The 26,830-nt window shown below is 43.6% G+C and overlaps 3 protein-coding genes across 7 annotated transcripts; 1 reads left to right on the forward strand and 2 right to left on the reverse strand.

Moving 5' to 3' along the window:
* Positions 1–20: 20 nt before the first annotated feature.
* On the forward strand, positions 21–4,058 carry LOC114796700 (inosine-uridine preferring nucleoside hydrolase). 4 transcript variants are annotated; one of them, XM_028991135.1, is made up of 8 exons: positions 21–149; positions 657–735; positions 876–925; positions 1,059–1,243; positions 1,579–1,758; positions 2,149–2,260; positions 2,777–2,913; positions 3,003–4,058. In XM_028991135.1, the coding sequence occupies exons 4-8, from the start codon at positions 1,067–1,069 to the stop codon at positions 3,348–3,350; spliced, it is 954 nt and encodes a 317-aa protein (XP_028846968.1). In that variant the 5' UTR covers positions 21–149; positions 657–735; positions 876–925; positions 1,059–1,066; the 3' UTR covers positions 3,351–4,058. The 4 variants fall into 4 exon arrangements, with proteins under 4 accessions (XP_028846968.1, XP_028846969.1, XP_028846967.1 ...); XM_028991136.1 differs by lacking the exon at positions 657–735; XM_028991134.1 differs by having other exon boundaries at positions 21–925.
* On the reverse strand, positions 4,059–4,782 carry coa5 (cytochrome C oxidase assembly factor 5). Its single transcript, XM_028991139.1, has 3 exons — positions 4,528–4,782; positions 4,296–4,379; positions 4,059–4,215 (listed from the first exon to the last, which is right to left on the reverse strand). Exons 1-3 carry the CDS (start codon positions 4,627–4,629, stop codon positions 4,174–4,176), a joined length of 228 nt encoding a protein of 75 aa, XP_028846972.1. The 5' UTR covers positions 4,630–4,782; the 3' UTR covers positions 4,059–4,173.
* A 115-nt stretch (positions 4,783–4,897) lies between these two features.
* Positions 4,898–25,903, reverse strand: mgat4a (alpha-1,3-mannosyl-glycoprotein 4-beta-N-acetylglucosaminyltransferase A). 2 transcript variants are annotated; one of them, XM_028991132.1, is made up of 15 exons: positions 25,475–25,903; positions 20,351–20,518; positions 19,938–20,078; positions 16,748–16,881; positions 13,027–13,073; positions 12,407–12,520; positions 11,813–11,888; positions 10,422–10,536; positions 10,216–10,346; positions 9,852–9,959; positions 8,154–8,347; positions 7,415–7,493; positions 6,825–6,885; positions 6,479–6,591; positions 4,898–6,380 (listed from the first exon to the last, which is right to left on the reverse strand). In XM_028991132.1, exons 1-15 carry the CDS (start codon positions 25,566–25,568, stop codon positions 6,354–6,356), a joined length of 1,602 nt encoding a protein of 533 aa, XP_028846965.1. In that variant the 5' UTR covers positions 25,569–25,903; the 3' UTR covers positions 4,898–6,353. The 2 variants fall into 2 exon arrangements, with proteins under 2 accessions (XP_028846965.1, XP_028846963.1); XM_028991130.1 differs by having other exon boundaries at positions 6,825–6,888.
* Positions 25,904–26,830: the final 927 nt, after the last annotated feature.

Here is a 26,830-nt window from a genome sequence, read left to right on the forward strand (position 1 = left end):
CTTCTCTCTATAGTTACACCTCAGACTGGCGCTTTAAGCGTTTAAATTCACGCATGCGCATGGCCAAGACTCCGCCTCTTCCTTTCGGCGTTGGGTCTTCTGACGTCTTTGCAGTTCGGGATAATAGATCAATTTTACTCCTTTTACAGGTAGGTGGGGTTCAGTCTACACGGGATTAAAGGCTGAACGCGTCTGAAAAAGAAGGACTATCTTTGCGTCTAATTCTACGCACGTTTCGCATAATTTCGTAGTTGCCGCACTGTACGGAAGAAGCGAATGTTCGATAATTAAAAAACTTTCATCTTGTCTGAATAATTGAAACGAGTTAGCGGGTGGGTGTATGGATGGAGTAGGTGAGGAGTTGGATTATCGGGTGGATGAATGGGTGGGACTAATAGACGAAACAGCAGTTTCTACCCTGTTGTCATCAGGGCACTGAAGGACATTTAACCCCCACCTCCAATTTAATTCTATTTCTATTCCATGTGCAATAAAGTTTCACGCACATCTACCTACCTCATTTCTTATTTTCTTTTACATTTACATTACGTTTTTAGTTTCATATCCTTTTGTACTATATTAGTATGTTTGCTAGCTTTCTTTTTTTTATGCTTCCTTATTTGTATATTGCTCATTTTTTTCTATCTCTCTGACAGGGACGACATCTAATTTTGTTGTATTGTTACAATGACAGTAAAGATATTCTGATTTGGTGGCATCAGTAACTGCAGGCAGGTCAGTTTTGTCAGAGCAGCATCATGTCTTGATGACTAAGGTGATGTAATAAACATAAAAAGTAAGGCAAAAGAACTTTTTTCACACTCTTGTCTTCTCTCCACCACCTTACGTTGGACAATGGGGACGGTATCCAACAGTCCTCAAGCGGCTTTTAATCATCACAATAGTGAACAAAGTGGCCATGAAGGTAAAAAGAGGGGAAAAACTGATTCATCAAACAGTACTAAAAGTACTAAAATAGATTCTTCAGAATTGCTCCATTTTGGTTTCTGTGATTCCTGCGAGGGTGCTTGTTGTGACTTTGAAATGTTTTTGACCAGGATCCAGCATGAAGAAGTTGCTGCTTGACGTCGACTGTGGAGTGGATGATGCCCAGGCCATTATGATGGCCCTAGCTGCTCCTGATGTCCAGGTCCTTGGTATCACATGCGTTAAGGGTAACACATCGGTGGAGAACGTCTGCAGGAATGTCCTGCGGGTCCTTCAAGTTTGCCAAGGCCTGGAGGTAGGCTGCTGTAGGCTGATGGGTGATCATGTTGAAATTATTATTGACTTGCTTTTACTAATGGAGCATGTGTGCATTGTTTAAATATAAATCATTGTGTCATGCTCTGCTTTTAGTTATTTTTTTACTCTAAATCCTGATCCATGATCCATGTAATCATGTATGGTCATCAGTGGTCAGTAGATATTACCACAGATGATCAGTTCGTATTTATTTATCACTGAGAAATGTGATGCTCCAGCTGTTCCTATTGTGCAACTGACCATAAACAGTGAAATAAGGTGGAGTGACACTGAAGATGTCCAGAAACTGGTTCCTGATTCTTGTCGATCTAGATTCCTGTATTTAAAGGAGTCTCCAAGCCCCTTCTTGGAGTTGAAATTAGCGCAGGGCACTTTCATGGAGAAGATGGTCTTGGGGATGCACCAGATCTCAATGCTCCAGGTCTTGACCTGGTCCAGAAAGAGGGAGCAGTGGAGGCCATCATCCGAATTGTGACTGAACATCCTGGAGAGGTGAGCATTGCTATCCTCCTTTAAACTAGAATGTGTTTTTACATCATCTTGCTGGTGAGCTTCAGCCACAGAGATCCCATTTGTTGTTTGAACCTGTATGTGCTGCTCAGGAGACTGATTTTTAGTTGGTTTCGGAGATAATGTTGGAAGTGGTCCATGTTTTCAGGTCTACAGTCCTGATATGGCACTTAATAAATGGGTGAATTAATTCAGTATTGCCTGAAGACCTTTTCTCATCCATATTTTCCATGATGCACCATAGGATAAAATCTCTGTAAGGATAGATATTTCTTCCTAATTTTCAGAACTGCTCTCATTCAGGATGCGTTTTTTCTTGTGAGCTTCACGTTTTGCTCTCTGGAACCTCATATAACAGAAGTCCTCTTTCAGGTGGCTTTGGTTGCAATAGGCCCTCTCACAAACCTGGCCCTGGCAGTGAGACTGGACCCGTCCATTCCAGAGAAGCTCAAAGCTCTTTACATCATGGGTGGGAACAGTGACTGTACGTATGACCTGTTTACAGTCACATGCTTTCACATTAAACATCAAAACTAGGCTCTGCAACTCCTTATTGAAGAAATTAAATGATATTTGATGTTAGAACTAGTTTATCTTCTGGGTTCTGTAGGTGTGAAGGGGACTCCTCAACTTTTATTTGTTTTAGTGCAAATTTGAGTTGGACAATTTTAAAATGAGCTTCCGCTAAAACGTCAACACACACCATTTTTTTTTATTTGTTGTAGTTATCAGTTATCGGAATGTTTCTTAGTTTAAAGAAATACCAGTTTGACATTTAACCAGCACCTACTGATTCTGATAAATGATCAGTCTGGGTATTGACCCTGGTACTAATGTTCAACATTGTGCTAACCATATTATACTAAGAGCAGCTTCCATAGAACTTACTATTCCAGTCCTCCAAACACCAGTCAGTCTGTTTATGAGGTACAGTGCTAAGGTCAAAGGTGAGAGTGGCCAGAAAAAAAGTGTCAAGTTCTGAGTTTGACTGTCCCCGCAGCACGAGGAAATGTCACGATGTGTGCAGAGTTTAACTTTGCTTCTGACCCTGAGGCGGCATACATTGTTCTCGATGATTACCGGTGTCCCACCTACATTGCATGCTGGGAGTTTACCTGTTACAGTAAACTACCCTGGGTAAGTGGTGATGGCGGAATGCTGGTGTTATGATGGGAAGTGGGGAATGCATTGGATTAATAAAAATAACAATGTTCTCGCACTGGTAGGAGTTTTGTGATGTGTGGCTGGAGCAAGACACCGCGAAGGCCCGGTTCATGAAGAAGATCTCCCAGCACAGCAGACAGGCCAGCAACAATGAGGCGGTGGAGAAGTGTCTGGTTGGGGGTCAGGGTTTCATTTCCTGTGACTCGTATGCTGTGGCCGCAGCCATCGATGACCGCTACATCCTGGAGAGTGAGCAGGTCGGGGTCACAGTTGAGCTCAGTGGGACCCACACACGTGGGATGATGGTCCTGGACACACAAGGTCTCCTTAGAAAGACCCACAAAGCCACCATCCTCCGAAAGGTGGATATGGAGAAATTTAAGAAGCTCCTCATGGACTCTATGAAGTGACCTCAGATTCATTTACATTTACAGCATTTATCAGACGCTCTTATCCAGAGCGACTTACAATCAGTAGTTACAGGGGACAGTCCCCCTGGAGCAATTTAGGGTTAAGTGTCTTGCTCAGGGACACAATGGTAGTAAGTGGGATTTGAATCTGGGTCTTCTGGTTCACAGGCGAGTGTGTTACCTACTAGGCTACTGACCTCTGAACAGTACGACCTGAAGAACTTTCATAGGACTGACATGTGCATCAAAGGACTAGATGTTGCGTCCAGCTGAAGCTGATCTCCACACATTTACTGTTTTTTTTTTTTGTTTTTTTTATAAGTAACCAATTAACATGAATATTTATTGCTAATGTCTTAACATCAGTGGGATCAGAACAAGTAACCATGTCATTGACTTTAGCCATATATCTGATTTATAGTAATCTAGCATGATCTACTGTGTCTCACACTTGTCTATGAACCAGAAGGCCACCAAGTCCCAGGTTCAAACCTCACCTTCTAATATTGTGTCCCTGAGAAAGACACTTAAACCTAAGTGTCTCCAGGGGAGCTGTTCCTGTAAAACCCTCTGGCTAAGGGTGCAATGTAATCTATGGCTGTCATCTGGAGGAGGAGGTCCTCGTATGCAGTGCCAGTCAGCAGGAGCAGCTTCTCTTTGTTAACGTCAATTATATTCGATTTATTAATAAACAATCATGCAACAACATTTGGGTGTCAATCATTATTTGTCAGGCAAGTTGAACCAACATTTATTACAGAATGTTTAGTGAGTTTTTACAGCTTTATCACAGTCTAATATCGCACGGCTGATCGTCACGTGATCAGTAGCCCTTCCTCCCTCGGAACCGAGCTCGTGTGTCCAGCTTAAATCACAACAATTGCATGGTTTAATTTGATATAGAACAGAATTCAAGCACAAGAATAAAACACGAAGTCTCCTCACCATTGACCGCTTACACTCAAAGAACGAGACTTGTAGAGACCTGCAGTGACCCTCCTTCAGACACTCACTGGGCTTCTTCCCATCCTGCCACGCGAAATGACACCAAGTTCAGGACTCCAGCAGAAGATATGTAATGGTTCTCAACAGCACCCTCACACGACTGCATATCTTTTACATTTTAATGGTTAACATTAAAAATGATTCTAGTAGCCTGCTCACCACGATCACCCACCTTGAGAACGCAGTCGTGCTGCAGGAGGCAGTTTTTAAAATCCTCCCGGACTCCCGCGCACGCCCGACCATCCTCCTCTTTTTCCTCGTAGTATTTGGGCATGACGACTTCTCACGGTATACACACTCGCCCTCAGCCAGCAGGTGCCATGTTGACGGCTCGCATTTTCCTCTGTGCGCCGGGCGACGCTGCGGCGTTAAAGCGGCGCTGCCACCCAGCGCATGGGAGTGGTACTGCGGCCGTTATTTTCTTGCTTCTCTCCAGATAAAGAATATATTTCAGTCTTTTATGCAGTTTGTTCTGTAGTAGGGGCAAAACTGAGGTCACTATCTGACAAACGGTCAGGAGAAAGAGGTTATCAGGCACCGTATCCAACAATGATCTTTTATTTCAGCAATGACAACATAAACCACAGTCAACATCAGAAACATGATGAAGGCACATGACAGACTGAACCGGTGTCAGGTGAGGAGGTATCGAACACCCGATGTCAAACCAATGATCTGAGCTGGGTTTAATTAGGTCATTGGGACAGACTGCACACATACATTCTGATTGGCTGAGCAGAATCCTGGAAATGGTTTATTCTCAATACTGCAGTACTAGTAGATATCATTAACAGTACAGCATCATGTCCAGTGTAGTAATGATAAATTCCTCAGATAAAAAAAAAAAGAGAACATTATCATTAAACTTCAAGATATGTTGATTTAAATGTGTCTGTCAGAGGAAGGTTAACTATTCTCTGGCCACAACCTCACAAGTAGACACCAATGAAACGAAGGAAACAGGCAATCTGGCTAACGATTCTGATTAAACGAACGTGAACGTGCTGATATGAGAAGACTGTTCAGAATATATACAATCAAATGAGATGAGAGCACTTGTGATATATTTACAGTCAATAGCTCGCAGCCCGCTGCAGGGACTCTGATTCGGCCCAGATTTAACCCCACCTTCGGCCCGGCAGGTGAGTGAACACCACACACTGGAATGTTGGTACACGTCGCTTTCCCCATGACAGGCGCCAACATCGTCTGGAGACTCGGGGACCTGCTGTCACTGTGGAGAACATGTGCTGCGTGTGAAATGTAAGGTTCTTCAGTGGTCCAGCAGCCACTCCTGGCAGGGCCTGTGGCAGTTTGAGTCCAGACCCCGGAAGGGTGCTGGGCTTTAAGGCACACCGGTGGATGTGGTACAGGCAGAGATAAGATGGCGCAGACAGGGAGCTCTGCAGCTCTGCTTCACCCTTCCACACAGCAGGCATGAAGTAAGAACAAACTGGACGGACTGGAGCGATCTTCAAATGATCTTCATAAACCTTTCAGTGTAAAAAATAAAGAATGTCTTACATCATGTACAAATTATCCATTTGAATAAATTAACTTCATTATCCTCATCAGAATATGGATCATCTTATTGAAAATGTAAACTCCAGAGTCCTCAAGGAGAAGAAAGGCTGAATTTGTTGAGCTGAAGGGTGCTGGAGGTCCATAGTTCTGGTGGTCAGAGCCTCTTACTTATGGCGAACAGGGGCAAATGAAGCTTCATCGTAAAAAGCGATGATAAAAACTGTTCATCTCAGGGACTGAAAGACAGGGAGATGTGTTGGTCTCCTCCACCAGTCTGGTGGAAAGGGGAGGAAAAAATGGAGGAACGGAGGAAAACCATTAATCTGTAGTAGAGGAAAAGGATTTAGAACAGAAGAAAGGAAGGAAGGAGTCTTGTTATGTGGACAGTCTACACCCTCCTGCCACTTTTTGGTGTGTGAAACCAGGTGGAGCCACAGAATCAGCACAGCTGAGACACTGGGGTCCTACAGGCAGTTATCCAGCCACCCGCTTTATATGAATCTGAAACACACACAAACACACACACTCAATAGAAACCACCCATATTCCAGGTGATTAAAACAGATGGATGGGTTTCGGAGGTGACTGATAGAACCAACCTCGCTGAGAATGGCCCACACGGCTGAGTCCTTCAGCACGGAGAGACGAAGAGCCACTACAGGATTAAACGCAGGGTCTACAGCTGCCTCAGCCATGCCCTTCTCAAAATGAGCTAAACCAGAGAAAGAAAATACAAATAATGAACTTTCATGAACTAATAATCTTTCCATTTATGTAGGGATCTTGTGTAGTACAATAAGGAGATTAGGTGCTCTCTAAACTCTAAGACTCTCTAAAGTCTTGGATGTCTTGGATGGTGATGGATGTTCACTCCTCTGTTTGCGTGCTCACACACTGTCCCAGTACAGACTGGCTGGAATATGCAGAACCAGTGCAGGAACTTACCCACTCTGTAGAAGTGGTCATCAGTTCTCCTGTACTTCTCTTTGGTCTGTAGTCCAGTTTCCTGCTGAGAAGATCAACATAGTAAACCCATCCCCCTCCACACAGGCAGATTATTTCATTGATAAATGTCAAGGTTATCTCTGGGATTATCTGATAATTATCCAGATGCATGTACTTGTAGTATGCTTGTTTATGGCTCTAAATAATATCGCTGTACGTAAAACATTGCATTTAGCTCTTGTGCATGTCTCACTCACTCTCCCCTCTCCACAACACCCCAAGACGAGGATGGGATAGGGGGAAAATATCACACACACACACAACCTCTGTTATATTGAGTTATACTGTTATATTATATTTATTATTCATTTCACTAGTCTGTCTCATTGTTGTCTACAGGTCTTGCACTGCCTGTGTTCCCTAATTGCAGCTTATGTAGCCCAGATTGTCTGTGTTGCACACATGCACTTTATGTCAGCATGTAACTTTGTTTAAATGTTACATGTAGCACCAGGTTCTGGAGAAATGTTGTTTCATTTCACTATGTACTGACTAACATGTATATAGCTCAACTTCAAAACGTTTCTCACCGACTGAGGCAAGAGCTCAACTGTGGTGTTCTCAATTTTATCCCCAGGGTGCTCTTGGTTCCCACTGCGGAACAGGAAACTGAAACAAAGAAAGTCGGAATTGATATTGACACACACACACACACACACACACACACACACACACACACACACACACACACACACACACACACACCTATGGTGGCCTGTTGAAATCCCACATCAGTAATGAAGATGGGATTCTGAGTGAGGTTCTCCTCTGTAGAACAGTCACACAGAGCCTCATGCAGAAGCTCCACATTCCCTCAGTGCTCCTCCACAGGACAGATGCGTTTTATTATCACATTATGACATGTGAAGGATGAGGAAATTCCTAGATTACTGATGACACTAATAATATCTGCCGTGAACAACGTAACTTATGGGTGAGTCAGAGCTCGCAAGAATTATCTCAGTCGTGGCAATTTTGCTTCAAATTTGCTAAATTGTTCAGCCCTATTCTGAGAATTTCCACCACAAATATTTCCTACTGTTTCTCCAGTTCTCCAACATTTCATTTCACTTTCAAGTCATCCTGATTTATGGGTTCTCTTGACTGAAAAGCTCTCAGTGGGGTTAAGGTCACTCTAAAAACACTTATGATCAGCTTCCATTCACTCAGCCAACCTTCAGATCATGGACCTTACTTATTGATACATGTTGCTGTGATTGTGTGTGTGTGTGTGTGTGTGTGTGTGTGTGTGTGAGACCCTCAGCTGACCTCTCAATGTGGACAGGTCGGTCAAACTTGAAGAGGATGTAGTCTCCAGTAGTGGGGGTGATGGCCCAGAAGAAGTCTTCACCCATGTAGGTCTTCTCCAGCGTGTGACCCTGGTAAACCTTCAGAGATGTAGACACCTCAGCTGGTGGGTTCACGTGGATCTTGTGCAAAAGCGGCTTCAGGAAATCTTTATCCTGGTACAGACAGAAACAAAAACACACTGAAGGGTGAGCAGGAAACAGGAAATCCAGATTCTCATCAATCACAATCCAGGTACCAGTCCAGGAAGGGAAACAAATCACATACAGGCATATTTACATCAATCTTCTTTGCGGTGTTCATGTTTGATATTTCTATGACGCATTCTTGTCCAAGACCAAAACTGAGAAACGTCCCATGCTGACTGACACATAATGACTAAATGCAATATAATAAATACAATCCAAATTCCAGAAAAGTTGAAACCGATGAGCCAATATTTTATTTCAAAACACAACAAATGTTCAAACTGTTCAAATTGTACACCTTTATCCACTAAATGAGCCAATTTCAAATGTGATGCCTGCTACAGCCTCCAAAACAGTTGACACGGTGACAACAAATGGCTGAAAAAACAAGGACGTTAAAAAAGATTCAGCTGGGAGCTGATTATTCACAACTAATTAAGTTCATGATAGCAATTTTAACATGATTAAATACTGCTAGGCCGCCACCACTGGCCCTGGGCTCTCCAATCTGTGAATGAGTATGTAAAAAGATTGTGGAATACTGAAATAACAATGTGTCAAATTGGAAAAGCTTTAGGAATCTAATCATCTTCAGAGTATAACCTCATAAGATGAACAGAAACTGGAGATATCGCTGTATAGAAGGGGACATGGCTTTATTGGTGTTCAGGTCCTCAGATGACATAGCATCACACATCGGCATGATTGTGCCATGCTTCCAGAAACCACTGTCGGCAAACACAATCCACTGGGCCATCTGTAGATACCATATAAAGCTCTATCATTAAAAAAGGAAGCCATATTTGAACATGGTCCAGAAGTGTCATCGTGTCCTGTGGTCCAAGCCTCATTTGAAACTGACTGATTCAAAGTGGGAGAGTGTTGTATGGTTCAGACGAGTCCAAATTTGATCTTCTTGCTGGTAATCATTGACACAGTGTCATCTGGGCTAAAGAGGAGGGACAGTCCAGCCTGTTATCAGAATTCACTTCAAAAGCAGCATCTCTGATGGTATGGGATGCATATGTGCATACTATATGGGCAGCTCGCATGTTTTGGAAGGATCTATGAATGCTGAAAAGTATGTTTTATAGAGCAACATGTCCTCCCCTCCAGAGGATGTCCATTTCAGGGAAGGCCTTTCAGCAGTACCTACTACAGCTATTACAAGAGACCAGGTGCTGATTTGACCTGTCTGCAGTCCAGATCTTTCATTCCTGTATTGTAAATTTGAGAGTCTCTGCGGTCTTTACGAAGTCAGATCAATAACGCAACCGATTTATGATAGATGGGTGACTACTTTCACTGAGCATACACACTTTAACTTATTTGTGATTTGAAAGTCTTTTAGTGCTCAATTTAATGAACTTGTAAAGTTGTGAAGTTGAGTAGCTCTGCCTACTCAAAGTAAACTCAAGAGGTTAACCAGCCAGCTAACCAGCGTGTGTGGGTGGGTGGGTGTATTTGTTACCGTGAGCTTCTGGATCTTTCCTGCAAGAGAGGAGTGCAGTCCAACATGCTGGAAAAGAGACGGTCTGAACCGAACCCGCAAGCTGGACTTCTGCCGCTCACAGTGTTTCTGCAGACAGAAAGTGAAGGAATGAGACAAGAGGCCGTTTCAACACCGTCAGGAGGGCACCCAGAGGTCAGTGAGGGATTACATGATGGGCATTTATACTATTTATTCACTGGAATTATCGGATGGATTAAATTGATGGGGATTTTGGTCCAGCAGCATCACTATACACATCTCATGTTACTGAGTATGGAATTTCTCCTCATCTCCACCAAAACAGGAGAACAGACAAAAAAGGATGCAGGAATGGTTTACATACAGCATCTTTCTCTGGGTTGCACACTTTGACCCAGAGGATGTGGTCCAGCAGCCAGTCTATGGGCTTTTCTTTATAGAACATGAAGATGAACTCCACTATCAGGTTCAGATCAGGAGCCTGGAACATCTTACCTGAAGAGGGGAACGTATGAAACGTAAACATCTAAGCAGAAGAAAACAAGCTACATGAAGACAAGGGGTCCGTACCGATGAAGCCCAGCTGAGAGAACTCCAGGATCATCCAGTCTTCAGACGAGAGCTGCAGGGCAAAGTTCCTCATGGTGGCAAAATAATTGGGCTTGGCGACAATGTCATCCTCCAGCTAATGAGAAGAGAGAGGGATTCAGTGAAATCAAACACACACAGACACACACACACGCTGTCGCTCTATAGCCTACGTTAAGAAACCAACAGACATGAGATTAAAACAATACCTCTCCTTTCTCCTGAGAGAAGAAGGCTTCAGAAAGAACAGATAACAAGACAGTGGACTGGTGAAGGACAAAACAATACATGAGAACAAGACAAGTGAACGAGCTAGAGAAAGAGAGAGACAGATGGTGGTTTTCCATTTAACTGTAACCTAAGCAATTCATTCGCTCATTCACTCAATAAACAATGAACAATAGAAACTTTTTCTTTCATTCAAGAGAAGAAATATTTAATTTTTTTAAGACAAGAGTGAACAGTGTACTTCATTCAATAAACCTATATCCGATCACCCTCCACGTGAAAGAGACATGAAATTCAACCAATCATCACACACCCAGCGGAAGATTATTTGGGAGTAAAGTATTATATAGACATTTTCTTCTCTCTCACACCCTCTCACACAGGACCAAAAGAAAATGATCTTTGCTGATCAGATACCAGCAGAACACTGTTTAGTCGTGATAAATAACAATAAAGGAATGTGAGAATCTCTTCAATCAGATGGTTGAAGTATAAAAAGTCAGGGTCAGGGGGTCAGTGGGAGAGGCTATAGCTGACAGTACAAGGAAACTGTAACTGGGGGATTATTATTATTCCATTATATATTATATATTATACATCAGCATGTTTTGGGTGAGAGTGGGTGGGGTGGGGTGGGGGGGTTAATCCTCCTTTGCCGCTGAAAAACACAAAGCACCATGCACAGATGTTCAAAATGTAGAAATACAGATTTCATATAAAAAAAAAAATGCATGTAGCATTAGAGCCACACAGTAACAAACAGCAAACATCCCACACAACTCTGTTCCCATGACTACCAGCATGGCCAAAAAGAGAAGAGTGCCTGAAAATTATTCCCTTTTAAAAGCCCTCCTCTGAATCCGAGCAAACGTTACCACGGAAACAGCACTACCGCAGTCAGTACAGAGCACAAAGCCCCCCTCTGATCAAAGGGTTGTGGGAAGGGGGGGGTGGGTGGAGGTTGGAGTCGGCATGCAGGGGTTCCTCGTGATCCACCATCACGTCCCTTATCAAGACCTTCAGGGACTTCCGAGGGTTGCAGATCGCAAGGTCATGACCCCTGCGGTAGCCTGGCATGTAGCTAGATTAGAAGTAAGGAGCATTTGTTTGTGTAGATGTAGAGCAGGATTTGGGGGCACACTTACCTGCACATAATAGACACCTTTGTTTACTGCGTACATCATCAGGAACGAGTAGTCCAGGTTCTGTTTGGTCCGCCATCTAAAAAGCAGAAAACAGCAGGTGGGGAACAGGTGGCGCAAAGTGAATTCATATGAGCTCAATGTGCACAACACACACACACACACAGTACTACACGTCACCTGGCTGTTGAGATGGAATGTAAATGCAGGGGGTAGGGGCAGTGCTGGAACAGTGTGTGCATGTGTGTGCGACCCAGTTTTTGGGCTCTAGTAAGAACGTGCAGAGGAACTTGATAAGAGATTTAGATGCACAGCATGTGCACAAAAGCTCTGAGTGGGTGGAGTATTCCTGTGCAGGAAGTATGAACCGTGCATGAGCTCTGCCGATCCCCAAAGAGGCCAGCATACAAAACACACACACGCACACACAGAAGGGTCTGGGATTTTGCATGCTGAGCACTGATTTCTCAGGGGAGAGTCATTAAGAACAAGAAGAAGACAAAGGGATGAAGTGGGATGTGTGAATACAGGAGAAAAGGCAATAGAAAATATAAAATTTATTAAAAAAAAAAAAAAAAAAAAAAGGATAAAACCCACTTCACTCTATCTTTGGAGTCACCGAAGGTCTCCTTCAGGTTGTTGAAGTCAGGGTAGTATGTGGCAGGAGGAGAGATGACCTCTAGAAGGCCTGAAATCAGCTCTGTAGAAAAACTAGGGGAAAAAATACATAAAACTTCAATCACATACATGAAAAAAAAAAAAAACCAAAAGTACTGTTTATTTTAATTATATGTATTTTGTAAAAAATTATTATTAAAATGGGAAAGAAACCATTACATACTAGACTGGCCAATCAACACACAGGAAGAACACAATGTGTAAATAACTTTCCTCCAAGGTGCTGCATTTCTGACCAAGGGACTACTGCTGAATTGTTGGTTCAGATTTAAGATTGCTTAAACATGAGAAAATGGCGTTTAAATTGGTTACAGGTTACACCCCTGAACTATATTTATACTGGGTCGTCGGCAGACCTGCAGCGCACTATCAAGTGCAACTTTACACCAGTCACTGTCACTGCTAGGTCAAAAGAGGTCCACCACCACCACCACATCTAGCCAGCAGCCTTCCCTTCAGTCAGTAACCAGTCTCTTCAAGGTACTAAGGTGAGAGACACAAGCATGTGGAGCGTGTTGCTATGGAAACCAGCGACTCACTCTTTCTCCAGGTCGGAGACCACGCTATGGACATAGTTTACATCCGTCTGCAGAGGGAGAGAGAAAAGTACAATTTACAATTACATACCATCTGATACCAAATACCATCTTAATCAGATACACTGCTCAAAAAATCAAAGGGAACACTTCATGAACACACAATGTATCTTCAAGTCCATCACACTTCTGTCCAGTTAGGAAGCAACACTGATTGACAATTCACATGCTGATTTGCAAATGGAATAGACAACAGGTGGAAATTACAGCCGATTAACAAGACATCCCCCAATAACGGAGTGCTTCTGTAAAGTAAAGTGAAGTGATTTTCACATGTGATACACTGCAGCACAGCATAAGGTGCACACAACAAAATGTGTCCGCTGCTTTTACCCTCAGAGCAGCAAGTAGCCATGATAGGTGCCCGGGGAGCAGTGCGTGGGGATGATGATTTGCTCAGTGGCACCTCAGTGGCACCGTGGCAGATCAGGATACGAACGGCAACCTTCTGACTACGGGGCCGCTTCCTTAACCGCTAGGCCACCACTGCCACCTGTAGCACCTGCTACCTGCCATCTGAGTGGTGACCACAGACCACTTCTCAGTTCCTATGCTTTCTGGCTGATGTTTTGGTCACTTTTGAATGCTGATGGTGCTTTCACTCTAGTGGTAGCATGAGACGGACTCTACAACCCACACAAGTGGCTCAGGTAGTGCCGCTCATCCAGGATGGCACATCAAGCTGTGGCAAGGGTTGCTGTGTCTGTCAGTGTAGTGTCCACATCATGTCTCGCTCCAACGCCACATTGCACCACAGACAGTCCAGGAGTTGGCGGATGCTTTAGTCCTTTAGGGGAGGTCCCTCAGTAGACCATACGCCACGTCATCAGGAGCATGATCAGGTGTTGTAGAGATGTCATTCAGGCAGGTGGAGGCAACGCACACAACTGAGCCTAGTTTTGACTTGTTTTAAGGACATTACATCAAGTTGGATCAGCCTCTAGTGGGATTTTCCACTTAACATTTTGAGCGTGACTCCAAATCCACATTCAACTATATAATGAACAAAGTACTTAATAAGAATATTTAATTCCTTCTAGGAATGAGGATGTCTTATTTTTCCCCATTTTTGAGAGGTATAAATACAGCATATCTAAGAACACAATGCTGTCAAGTGGAAATTAATGTAAACAGAGAGTTTGGCATTTTAGAAATGTAAAAACATAGATAATTCAATGCATTCCACATGCATTATGAGAGGAATTCCACCACCAGCATCAAGATCAGCATGATCCGCTGATTAGAGGACTGTGGTGACTGTGACAGTGCTGTGGACTATATTTCTATAGATGTGTTTGTATGTTTCTGGCATTTTAGCAAATGGTTTGAACATGACATATCAGGTGCTGCCTGAAAATCTGCAGGGGACAAGGCTGTAGTGAAGACCACCGAGTGTGATTTTCATGAAACGTGTAATTATAATATTATTTTGTTTCTGGTGTTAGGTCCAACACACACCCACACAGTGTGCAAGGCTCAATCACTAGAGAGAGAGTAGGAAATCCATAAAGGTACGCATTCATTCCTCCACCAACCACAGCAACAGGCCGCACTAATCATGAATATGCTGACATTAAAATAGATACAAGATAGACCCAAGCAGAAGGTCAGACATAGTACATAAGAACTCCAGTTCTACTGAAATATGTGTCAGTACTGGCCACACCGGAACCCGGCCCCGGTCCAGCGGTGTGCTGATGCTCCAGTTCTCTACCTGCCCTCAGCGGAACATCACACTACCTGCTTTGTCCTCCGGTTGCACTGAATCAAGGCTCACATTCCTCTTCATCTGAAATGCAAAACCGCTGAAGGAAGGGGTCTGTCAGTAAAAAGTATGGTCACCCTAGGTTCTGTTCATAGACCTTATTTAAACATAAATCTCTGTTTTAAAAGGATGGTAGTTGCCTAGTGCATTAGACACTTACATATGAATCAGGAGTCATAGGTTCAAACACCACTTACTACCACTGTGTCCCTGAGAAAGACACTTAACTGTGAGTGTCTCCAGGGGGATTGTCCCTGTAACTACTGATTTTAAGGGCATCTGATAAATGCCATAAATGTAAACATTGAACACAAATTGAACTAGAAAATGTGCAGCCTACTAAATCTCAAATTGAGAATTTTAAATATTCAACATGTGTAATGTCTGCAATGTGTAAGGTTGTGTTTTAAAAGTTCAATTAGCATCTATTAATACAATAATAATTTCACTAGTAAATGAAGGCAATGAAATGAACACATTTTGGACAGTAGCATGTTGTAACGTACTGGCTGATGGTGGTGGTGGTATGAAGCAGGAGAAATGGCGAAACGTGAAAGAGAAGTGATTGTCATTGTGATGCACAGCACGAAATGTGTCCTCTGCTTTTAACCCATCACCCTTAGTGAGCAATCGGCAGCCATGACAGGCGCTGGGGGAGCAGTATGGAGCAGTAAAAAAAAACAACGATTAATCAGACGTTTGTCTGTACCGTACTCACTAATTTAAGCATGACAAGGACACTGTAACTGCTTTTATATTTTAAATATAAACAGGAGTGGATTTCTTCTGCTGTTATTATAGCTCTTATATGGTTTTTCCTAAATAACAAAATGTCAGTCGGGTTTCCAGCAGTGGCTTTGTTAATAATTAGTACAATTCTTCTGCTCAGGCAGGCGAGGACATAATTTTGAGGTCTCACACCAGAATCTCTATACAGTTTCAGCACACAAATTCAGCATAAAACCACAGACTAACTAATGCATTAATAAGCATTACATTAGTCAACTACCAAAATAAATCATTAGTTACGGTGCTAGTTGATAGGAGGTGCTTTAAATAGTCCACAATGAGGAGAGCTCTGCCTGTAAAGTTCACACCCACAACCCAAAATGACCCAAGCCACAAGGTGGGTAATTACAGACAATAAGATCACTGTTTATTTCTGTAAAAACTTCAAAAACCAGGGCGTGGCAGCCATGTGAGCCACTGTATCACTCACCACACACAGCTGCTGCTAGATATGCTGACAGTCCTTTGACGTGTGTGCCATGTGCTCTGTGCAGCTCAAATAGTGATAGGGTTGCAGACAACCAGAGTAATCACATGACCTCCACACCATCTGATGGAACCAGGCTGTGACCTTCAGCAGGAACATGCTACAGCAGCCCAAATGAAGAATCCAACTTGAGAAGTCCACTAACTAATGTTACTAATGTTCTTTCAAATCACTAGGTCCTAATACCATCTAATTGTAATCAATTTGTATCCACTAGTGCACAAATTTTACACCAACAAGACATTTTCAGCTGAGCTGAGACACAGGTCTGTGTGCGCCGTCTGCTGTGCTGCAATGTATCACAATGACAATCACTTCACTTCTGCAGCAGCTCTTCTATCTCCATGAGTCTAAATTCATCTGTTAATCAAAGCAACTTCATTATTGACTGAACCAGGACTATAGTACAATCAATTTTTTACACCAGAGGAAAATGACATTTTACATGCAAACTTAGCAATCAACTTTTCAGCTAGATACTATCTTTAAAAACCTTTATATGAACGCACTTCTCACTGCTCCCTCCATCATAAACCATACATGTTACACTATGCGTACTAGGCAATGTCTATGCAACTTCTTGCTCAGAAGGAGCAAACAAACAACCATGTAAAAGCACTCACTTCTCCCACAAAGACGATGATGACGCAGTCCAGCTTCTCCTCAGGTGAGAGCTTGTCGATGAGTGAGCGCAGAGTCTCAGGCAGGTATGACTTCACCTTCCTCTTCACTGTGGGAATCCCCATCACTATGGAAACTGTGGATGAGAAAGGGTCTGGTTGAGAGGACACACTGATGGAGAAAAGCAGGTTAGTTATCCTCTTTCCACAGCAGAGGGTCAGAAGAGCACAGGAAGTCTCTCATTCAGCCAGTCTAATGTGTGTGTGTGTGTGTGTGTGTGTGTTCACGCACATTGAACCCACATAAAAAGACTAAAAAAGGCTGGTCCCTAAATAATGGTTCTGATCTCTTTTCTGGGTTCTACCCCACAATGTGATCTAGTGTCACCATGGGCCCTGTTAACATAGTATACCCACCTTTATTCTTTCACAGTAAAATAAATTAATATTAACATGCTAAATGTGGGGAAAAAAGGAGTGGGGAGAAATCCACTTTTGTAGGGCCGCATGGACACAATCACAGACTCCAATAAAATGAAATCAGTTGTATAAAAAAAACCTTTTTAATTTGCGTATCAGGGCGCTAAAGCACTCTACACATTTTCTGATGAGGCTGGATGTTCACTCACAAATGCAATGTAAACGCACGGCTAGCTACGGTGTCGAATCCAGACCACTTGCCTGATCGGTTCCCTGTAACTCAGCAGTTCAGTAAACAAATTCGAAACAGGATTTATTATCATGGTTTCAGTTCATTATGCAAGTGGGCACCACTTTTTTTTGTATTCCAGTCTCCCCAACGTTTATTTATTTGATACGTTTTTATGTTGATTTTCAAATGTGAAGCACTTTTATTTTACAAATGGAAGTATGTGTAATATAGTGAAATAATTCTTTGCATGAAACGCACATAGTTTTTATAGTTAAGATTATCGTATTTTAAGAAAAAATACACACATAATTTCCAATCTGATGTTGCTCAGAAAATATGCAAATCATGGTAAACTGTGCATATTCAAGTGTATAATGCAACTTTTACACACAGAACATTTGTAAAAACCTCCTCTGGGCCTACACGTTACAACAGCTACAGGAAGCTTTACTTGCCCGGTGCTACAGGTTTTATCCCCTCAGTAAAACTGGGGTCTTGCTCCCAGACGAACAAGCATAAACAAGCCCGGTCCAGGGTGTGTAGTAGCCTAGTGGGTAACACACTCGCCTATGAACCAGAAGACCCAGGTTCAAATCCCACTTACTACCATTGTGTCCACTTAGAGTGTCTCCAGAGGGGGACTGTCCCTGTAACTACTGGATAAGGGCGTCTGATAAATGCTGTAAATGTAAAACATTTCAACACAGCCAAATGAAAACAGATCTGTACCTGGTTGTGCTAATGAAATAATTGAAAAATTAAATTTAATGAAGGGTTAAAATATCATACATTATGGTATTTTTATTATACATTTTAGGGAATTTACATCGTACAGAGGGTAAAATTACATTGATCAGTGGCACCTTAGCAGGTCGGGATTCGAGTCCATTTCCTTACCCGCTAGGCCACCACTGCCCACCTCTTTCATGCAGCCCACTGTGTTTCACAATGACAATCACTTCACTTTCACTTTTAACTAGATATACTGTCAGATAACTGGACAAACCTTATTTTATTTTAGTAATGTATTTATTTTCGCAGTCCTGTCAGTACGCCGGAAATCGGGCGTGGCGCCTGAATGCTATCAGCCCTGGGTATTGATTTTCATCTGGGTATTGAATCTCATTAAAACAATAATTCCTCGACAATTAGTTGATTGATACTGGTCAGTAGCACCAGTGCAACCATTGGAGAAATGAGTCTGGAGCCCTGCGGTACTGTTTTTTTATTATTAAACCTGCATGCACATGTGTCTTCTTTATACGATCACTGTTATTATGATATATATCAAAAATTATCGTCTGTGTCTCAGCCCTACACTACAGGACCAGATTTATAGGCATTTACGCAGATTTTTAAGTGAAGGTGAAGCATTGTGATGTGTGTTCGGAGCAGCCTCTGCTGGAGGACAGGACTGACAGGAGGACAATGTCACACATGGTAGGAAGGAGGATGTTTGAGTGTTGGAATATCTGTGACCATCCACAAATGCCCCAAATAAAAATCTAATACTCTCATAAACTAAGAGTGAAGTACAGCATCAAGCAGCAGATAAAGTAGAAGAAGATCAGAGAAGAAGGGAGAGAAGGTTTTGAATCTCCTCCTGTATGACAGGATGTTCTTCTGTCTTTCTCTCTCTCTCTCTCTCTCTCTCTCTGTGTCTATAATGGTGAATCTATGTCTCAAGGGAACAGGAGGAGAGATGTCCCAATTTAGGCAGCTAAAAATAACTAATTGAGAAGCCCGGTGGGCCTGTAGTGAGCCTGGGAACTCACTGCCAGAGGACAGTTGCTGCTGAAGGACAGGGTGGGTTATTGTAGCCGCTGCGGTGTTATAAATCTCGTTTCTGAACTCGGGATCGGATATCCACTGGACTGTTGACCTGTTGTGAGCATGGGCGGTGTGTCAGGCCCCGCTTCTGCGGCCCTCGGCATATCAGCGCGACCTGAGCTGTTAGAAACCAGCGGAACAATGGCTGCTGAGGAAAGCGGAGCGTGAAGCCTACGCCATCTGGGTAATGGATACATGCATATCAGCCATAAAGAGCAATTTTCACATGGCTTATGTGCCGCGACCGCCAGGCGTACAAGACCCGGCTCTGACACAAAGGAATTCTGGGTCGCTTGAATTTTTGTCCCCTGGGTGTCCCCCGCCCTACTCCAGGGAGAGGTTTTAATCCGCTTATGTGAACCCGGGTTTCTTTGTCTGGAAAAGGGGGGAAGGGAGAAAGAAAAAAAGCCATGGAGCAAACGATGGAAAGATAAAGAAAAAGTAGAGCAGATAAAAGGAACACCGCATCCATCCCATTGGAGGGTTAACTGTCTAGGGCAGAGACACACCAGGAATAAGCAGGGTTTAAACTTTTGTGGGCCAAACGTGTTCCTCCCTACTGAGAGCGCTTTTCAGAAAGAACTGGAAGGTTCCGCCCTGTTTTCCACAGGTTACACACGGGCGTGACCTTATCCCGTCTCTCCAGGAACCCCAGTCTGAAGTGGTCTACACTGGGAATAGGGATTAAAGGCACCTGGCAGGGAGACTCACCTCCGGTGCGACCCTGCCCCACCTGTACGGCCGGGTGGAGACTTCCCTCATTGTCGAGCAGGTGAGGCAGGTGGTGGTAGATGTTTGGCACCTTAAGTGGCTTCTTGTTGGCAAGTTCCTTTAGCAGCTTCTGAGTCTCATCTGAAAAAATTCAACAGCCACAGTCACACTTTCATCCATCCATCCTTCTTTATAAGTAAGCCTACGGAAGATTCTACAGCAAGTTTTTATTCAGCCAGGTGATGGTTTGTGGCACGAACAATTTGTCAGTTTTATTTACCAAGAACTCTATAATGTGAGATGTCCGCTGTGAAATTAAGCTGCATGCGTGAACGTTTGTTGTAGACCTACAGACCACTGTAAAGTGGTACCGAGTAAACGCATGTAGGAAGGGATGCACGTTTCAAACTGACAGGAGAAGTTGGTGAGGGCGTCCCTGCTGCCGTTGGTCTCGGCGATGGCGCGCCTGAACTGCTCCAGGATGGCGTTGAGCTCGGTGGAGCGCTGCAGCGTGCGGTGCTCGGCCACGCGCAGGCGCTCTCGCAGAGCGTGGAACTCGCGCTGGTACGCTATCAGCTTCTCTACACACACACAAACAAACACACACAGAGGAAGGAGATGCTGTGGTTAATACAAGAGCTTTTCTCTGAATAAGATGTTCGACCAGATTTTAGGCCACCTGCTGCACCTGAAGCACCTTCAGTGCTTCTAGCCTCATACATTCATTCACAGCAGCGGAGTGGGTGTTAAAATTAATTTCATAAATCAATGACACAGACTTAGACGATTCAGCATTGATTAAATTATAATGACGTTGCTTGGTGATTTTCTGGTGAAAAAGTAGTGCCGGTAGTGACTGTGACGGCCTGATCTGAGTACAGCGCAGCTCCGGGTTGGAGTTCGGCTTCATCCGCTCGGACGTTTGATATGAAACACAGCAAGAAGACCCACCTGGGCCTGAATAATGTAGAGGGAAGATGATTTCTTCTACAACTAGCCTCCAACTATTAAAAACGACTAGTCTGATTATAAATGGCTCATATTTTGCTACCAGTTAGCTAAAACGTATTTTAATAAAAAGTTTGCTGCTGATATTATAAATAACAACATTATTTTCCAAAGATGAAAATAAAAATACTTCCAGACAGTGCTCTAGCTTTTTACATTTTTAGCAAGTTTGGTGTGTCCAAATTGCCGGGGGAGGGGCTGCCCGCTGCGATGCCTAAATTCCATCAACTGGGGATGCCAAACAGGAATTTAAGAATTAATGATACTATTTTAATATCATTTTTAAATAAAATATCTGACTTTTTGTTTTACAACCCTAGTCACTATACTGACATAACAATAACTAATGAATAAATAAATGAAAGAAATGTCTTTTAATGTTTTTGAGCCAAAAAAAAAAAAAAGCACTCCTCGCTTCACATGCTGCAGAAGTGAAAAATATATGTATGTTGAGCAATTACAGATGTTATTGGATGATTTTCTATGTGATGCAAGTTCAGAGCGAAGTGTGACATGTATGTAGTAAAGTTTTGACTAAAGCCATACAAGCAGTTTGAAAAATTGCCATGTGAAAGTGAACTTGAAGTGACTGTCATTGTGAAACACAGCACATGGTCTGTATTCAATAATAAAATTCTGTGAACTCTTCTGTGAACTATTGCACCAAATATTTCAATGTATAATGGGTGTCAAATCTGTGCTACACTTCAATAAAATAATGTTTATGCAATACCAACATATGCAACTGAAATGAGTGTGTGATGCACTGCACAATGTCACTGGTCTAAAAGCTACACGGTTGCTGTTAAGTGATATGTACTAAGAGTTCAAATGTGGTGCATTGTATGAATATTTTAATTATGCCTGATGCACTATAACATATATAAGCTGAATTTTGAATGTCTGGTTTATGAGAATGATTTGCTTTGAGTTTTAAATGAGTAAAATTGTACATCATGAGAGGTACCAGTGTTTCAAATGTTTACAAAACCTTTTTTTTTTTAAATACATTGAAATTAAATGATGTTCCACATCATCTGAGTGTGGACAAGTAAAATTGCAAATATTACAGAAATTCTTTTAGCATCTTTTGTATTTTCAGAGAATCTCCCTCTTGTCGTGTGTTTCACAATGACAATTACTTCAAGTTCACTTTCGCACACCCAGATCTAGAGTACAGGTGAAGCCACGTGAAGTAAAATAAAATGAGATTCCCCTTCTTCCATTGCTCAGTGGCGTGTAAGAGCATGCGTCAGCGTGGGCATCCTCCTACACAACAATCTGTGATGCAGTGTGTTCTGACACTGATCTATCAAAACCAATAGTTTATTACAGAGCTACAGAAGCTCTTCCATGGAATCCAAGAACAGAGGAGATCCCCCACATGCATCAATGAACCCTGGTAACACATGACCAAGTCACTTAATCGATCATAATGTAATAGCGGAATTGTGTATTACCTGTAAGACTGGAAGGATAGTCATATGAGGAACTGCGGCAGGTCATATGATGACCAGTAAATGTATGCAGCATTTACAGTGGCGACACACTTTCAGCCACAGATATGATTTAATCATTAATACAGCTGACTGTACAGCTGGGACCATTACACTTCAGACTCAATAATGTCTCAACAAGTCTATCCACCACATTTCATAACCAAACCCCCATGGAATGAAGCTGTCACGTGGTGCCTCGAGGAGCCCTGAACAGGAAGCTGATGCCATAAGTGACCCGAGCGGCAGGCAGAGCACAACAGGAAGTGGCTTCCTCCAAGTAACTGCAGGGTAATGGTGAAGGGAACAATGTAAACGGGTCTTCCAGTACAGGGACGTCTCACAGGGAGAAAGAGAGAGAGTGTGCAACAGAGAGACTGTGAGAGAGTGTGTGTGTTTGGGAGAGTTTCAATAGCTAAAGTCTCTCATTCAGCCTTTGCTGGAACGTGAGCCAAAGTGTCCAATTTGTGCAACCAGCAGGTCCAGTCCTGTTCCCAGGCGTCCCTCACACCACCCACTCATTACTTTGATCAATTACATCCATTTCTAGCTCTACCTTGTATTTTTATTTCATTAAGGATGGAGGGTAGTGAAAAACAGAAATGTGTAGAACACAGATTTATTCAGGATGCTAATAAATAAAAGCTTCTAGATCTGATGAAATACTGTGATTTCTACAGAAACTGTGGAAGGGGCACAGAGCAGCTGCATACCCCCAGTTATGAAGGTGGAGGCTCCAACCAGCACGGAAAGAGGGTTTCACGTAGGACTAATAATAGCAATAATAACAACAAAAACCAATCCAATAAGAAAATAAGGGCACAAACAAGGGTCAATTGTCCTTTTTCTATGTGGTAAGTTCAGGAGAATGGACTGGGACTGGTGTGTGGCTTATTGAGACACGCATCCTGAGATTCCTGCCATATTTCAGGCCTGCCATGATTAATATACAGTTTCAACTCCATTCACAATTCATAAACAATGAAGGTGTACAGGAGGAGTACCTGTGCCGATTTACCGTGGAAATACCACGGTTCAATAATGCACACAACACAGAGAGAAACCTCTGTATCCATCAGCAGAAAAGAGACCTGGCCATGGCATTCACGGGGGAAAAGTGGGTGCTGTGCATTCAGCTGGTCTGCTGTGTATTTAACGGGGCACTTCGGCACCACCGGCACTGTCTGACACTCGGTACTCCAGTGGCCGTTTCACAATGACTATGGTCATGATGAAATGTTCTTACAGGGACGACATGAGGGTGACGGAGAGAGGGACCGGAGCGACAGCGGAATGCCGACAGCCTGTAGTGAGTGTGGAGCCCGGTAGGAGGTGCGGTCGACGGTTCCTCCCGTCTTCCTAATATGGAGGAAGAATGCCGGAGCGCTCGGCACAAGCCGTCGTCCCTCCATTACACGAGCATTACAGTGCCGCAGATCGGGGCAGGTGCACGGCTCCCGCCCTCCTCCTCTTCCTGTACATGCCTGTCACGGCCTATTTCTGGCCCATTGTGCCAAGCGGGTGGGGCATGGAGAGGCACTACGGGACAAGACATTCACCCCAAGGGGGAATTCAAAAAGCTTTTTATTACCTAATAACTTAACCGTGTTACAATCACTCACTACGGACATGACAGCAGGACACACAGCCTCGGTTATATCCAAATACTGAAATAGTTTTAAATGACAAATTTGGTCCATGTCTCTAGGTTCTGCTTAGCCCGTCTGCAGTGAACCAGTCCATTTTATCAGCACACACATTTCTTGCAGAATTCTGCACGTTTCAAATAAACAAAGAACAAAATGTCCCCTTCACTGTGGAGACATCACTTGGCTACCTGGAGGGTCCAGAAAACCACCAAGTCTGAGAGCCAAGAGACTGACCCAGCCAGCGGGACTCATCAGGGCGCACACACACACACACACACACACACACACACCTACAGTCATTTTAGTGTCGCCATTGCACCTAGTGTACGTGCCTTCGGGCCGAAACTGGAAAATCTGGAGGAAACCCACACCAACACAAGGACGCCGCACAATCCTCAGACTATCAGCAGAAAAACAACATGGAACACCGTGATTTTCCTCATATCTGGTCTCTCAAGCAGGGTACAATGTGGAATGTAATATGTTGGCCACACCTCCTCTGCCTTTTGTAAAAGCCCCCCCCCTTTGCATCTGCTTACGTAAATTTGGATATGCATTGGAAATAAGTTTAGTTTACTACACTTGATGCGTACAGGAGACCCTGAAATCACGCTGGAAGCAAAAACGCAAGAACCCAACTGACCGATCACTAGGGCAGGACAGGACGTGCCCTGTTGTCCGTAATGTCTGGCCGCCTCTGCCTCTTCATCAGTTCTCACTGTTGGGGAGCACTGGACTAAGATCAAAGTTCTCCATTGGTGCTTCTCCCCGTCGTCATGGGACTGTAGAGGACAGCACGATGCTCTACTACAACTATGCAGCTAAACTGAGAGAAGCATGACGCAGGTCACAACTTCTCCCTGCACTGCAGCAGAACACAGATGGACGGTATATGTGACCCTTTATCACGTTCACATCTCCAGCGTGAAGGTACAGTGTTTGCTGAAGACGTGCGGCACGTGAAGCCTGCCTGCTGTGGGTGGCTCCATCACAGAGCCAAACCCACATTCATGCAGCAGGACCCATATCTGCACCATAAACACTGCAATGTGAAGCAGCCATGACATTTAATTAGCAAAATCACCGATTATCGGCCTACGAAGGCAAGTTCCCATCACTCCTCCAGCAAAGCTCGTGGAAACGGTGTTGCCAGCATTCGCCAAGTCTGATCCATGGATGCACCACCTCGCAACTATCAGGATCAGCTAGAACATGAGTCCATGAGTGTACAGGTCAGGCCTGTTTGGCCGATCCTCTACATCTGCCCCCAGGACAACTCATCCTACTGTAATCCCTCTTCTGGACCATGTCGTCTGCGATGAGGTGTAGATCACCAGTGACCTTCAACCTCCAGCATGTGATTGAGAGGATTCGTGCTTCTTACCCTTGCCGTTCTGCCACGCTGTGTACCAGGAAAGGCTGAGGAAGGAGGTGAAGAAGATGATCGCAGTGGCCACCGTCCCATTTCTGAGCCTCATCTCATTTCAGCGCTCTTTAGACGACCTGCTTTATTCTTCTTGCTCTCAGTAGTTCTCTTTCTCGCACCGGGCGACAGGAAGGCTCACAAGCCCGAGGAGCGGATGTCGTCCTGCGGCGGGCGTGAGTCGGCTGGCGGCTGAACCACACGGCCGCTCGGTGCCATGGCAGCCCGTCCGTCCGTCCGTCTGTCGCAGCTCAGAGGGGCGCGGATCAGCTCTTCTCACCGCCGAGCAGGCAGCAGGGATAATCCTCCTGCGAACCGGCTAGCGGACAGACGCGGCCCCGGTAAAGACGGCAGCGGTCGGGCGCCGTGAGTGGAACCAGCAACAGTTGCCTGGCGGTCACATGGCGTGCGCGTCAAAATAAAAGTCCCCTGCTCCGCCCACACCAAGTACTCCCCACCCCCAACTCTTCTACTGTACTTTATTTCTATACAAATACCATTACAGAAATCACTCCCCACCCCCAACTCTTCTACTGTACATTATTTCTATACAAATACAATAACAGAAAGTACTCACCACCCCCAACTCTTCTACTGTACTTTATTTCTATACAAATACTATTACAGAAAGTACTCCCCACCCCCAACTATTCTACTGTACATTATTTCTATACAAATACTATTACAGAAAGTACTCCCCACCCCCAACTCTTCTACTGTACATTATTTCTATACAAATACAATAACAGAAAGTACTCCCCACCCCCAACTCTTCTACTGTACTTTATTTCTATACAAATACTATTACAGAAAGTACTCCCCACCCCCAACTATTCTACTGTACATTATTTCTATACAAATACAATCACAGAAAGTACTCCCCACCCCCAACTCTTCTACTGTACTTTATTTCAATACAAATACTATTACAGAAAGTACTCCCCACCCCCAACTCTTCTACTGTACTTTAGTTCTATACAAATACTATTACAGAAAGTACTCCCAACCCCCAACTCTTCGAATGTACTTTATTTCTATACAAATACCATTACAGAAATAACTCCCCACCCCCAACTCTTCTACTGTACATTATTTCTATACAAATACTATTACAGAAAGTACTCCCCACCCCCAACTATTCTACTGTACATTATTTCTATACAAATACAATAACAGAAAGTACTCCCCACCCCCAACTCTTCTACTGTACTTTATTTCTATACAAATACTATTACAGAAAGTACTCCCCACCCCCAACTATTCTACTGTACATTATTTCTATACAAATACAATAACAGAAAGTACTCACCACCCCCA

Source organism: Denticeps clupeoides, chromosome 9 (assembly GCF_900700375.1).
Source record: "Denticeps clupeoides chromosome 9, fDenClu1.1, whole genome shotgun sequence".
Classification (NCBI taxonomy): domain Eukaryota; kingdom Metazoa; phylum Chordata; class Actinopteri; order Clupeiformes; family Denticipitidae; genus Denticeps; species Denticeps clupeoides.

Excerpts from the sequence above, each read along its gene's own strand:
- LOC114796700 (XM_028991134.1), top strand. The coding sequence starts at position 856 with ATGGGGACGGTATCCAACAGTCCTCAAGCGGCTTTTAATCATCACAAT. Across the intron at positions 1,244-1,578 it reads AAGTTTGCCAAGGCCTGGAG|ATTCCTGTATTTAAAGGAGT; the intron begins GTAGGCTGCTGT and ends TTGTCGATCTAG. Across the intron at positions 2,914-3,002 it reads GTTACAGTAAACTACCCTGG|GAGTTTTGTGATGTGTGGCT; the intron begins GTAAGTGGTGAT and ends TCGCACTGGTAG.
- coa5 (XM_028991139.1), bottom strand. The coding sequence starts at position 4,629 with ATGCCCAAATACTACGAGGAAAAAGAGGAGGATGGTCGGGCGTGCGCG. Across the intron at positions 4,380-4,527 it reads AGCACGACTGCGTTCTCAAG|GATGGGAAGAAGCCCAGTGA; the intron begins GTGGGTGATCGT and ends TTCGCGTGGCAG. Across the intron at positions 4,216-4,295 it reads TTGAGTGTAAGCGGTCAATG|CTGGACACACGAGCTCGGTT; the intron begins GTGAGGAGACTT and ends TTGTGATTTAAG.
- mgat4a (XM_028991130.1), bottom strand. The coding sequence starts at position 25,568 with ATGAGGCTCAGAAATGGGACGGTGGCCACTGCGATCATCTTCTTCACC. Across the intron at positions 9,960-10,215 it reads GCAACCCAGAGAAAGATGCT|AAACACTGTGAGCGGCAGAA; the intron begins GTATGTAAACCA and ends TTCTGTCTGCAG. Across the intron at positions 6,889-7,414 it reads TTGAGCTCTTGCCTCAGTCG|CAGGAAACTGGACTACAGAC; the intron begins GTGAGAAACGTT and ends TGATCTTCTCAG.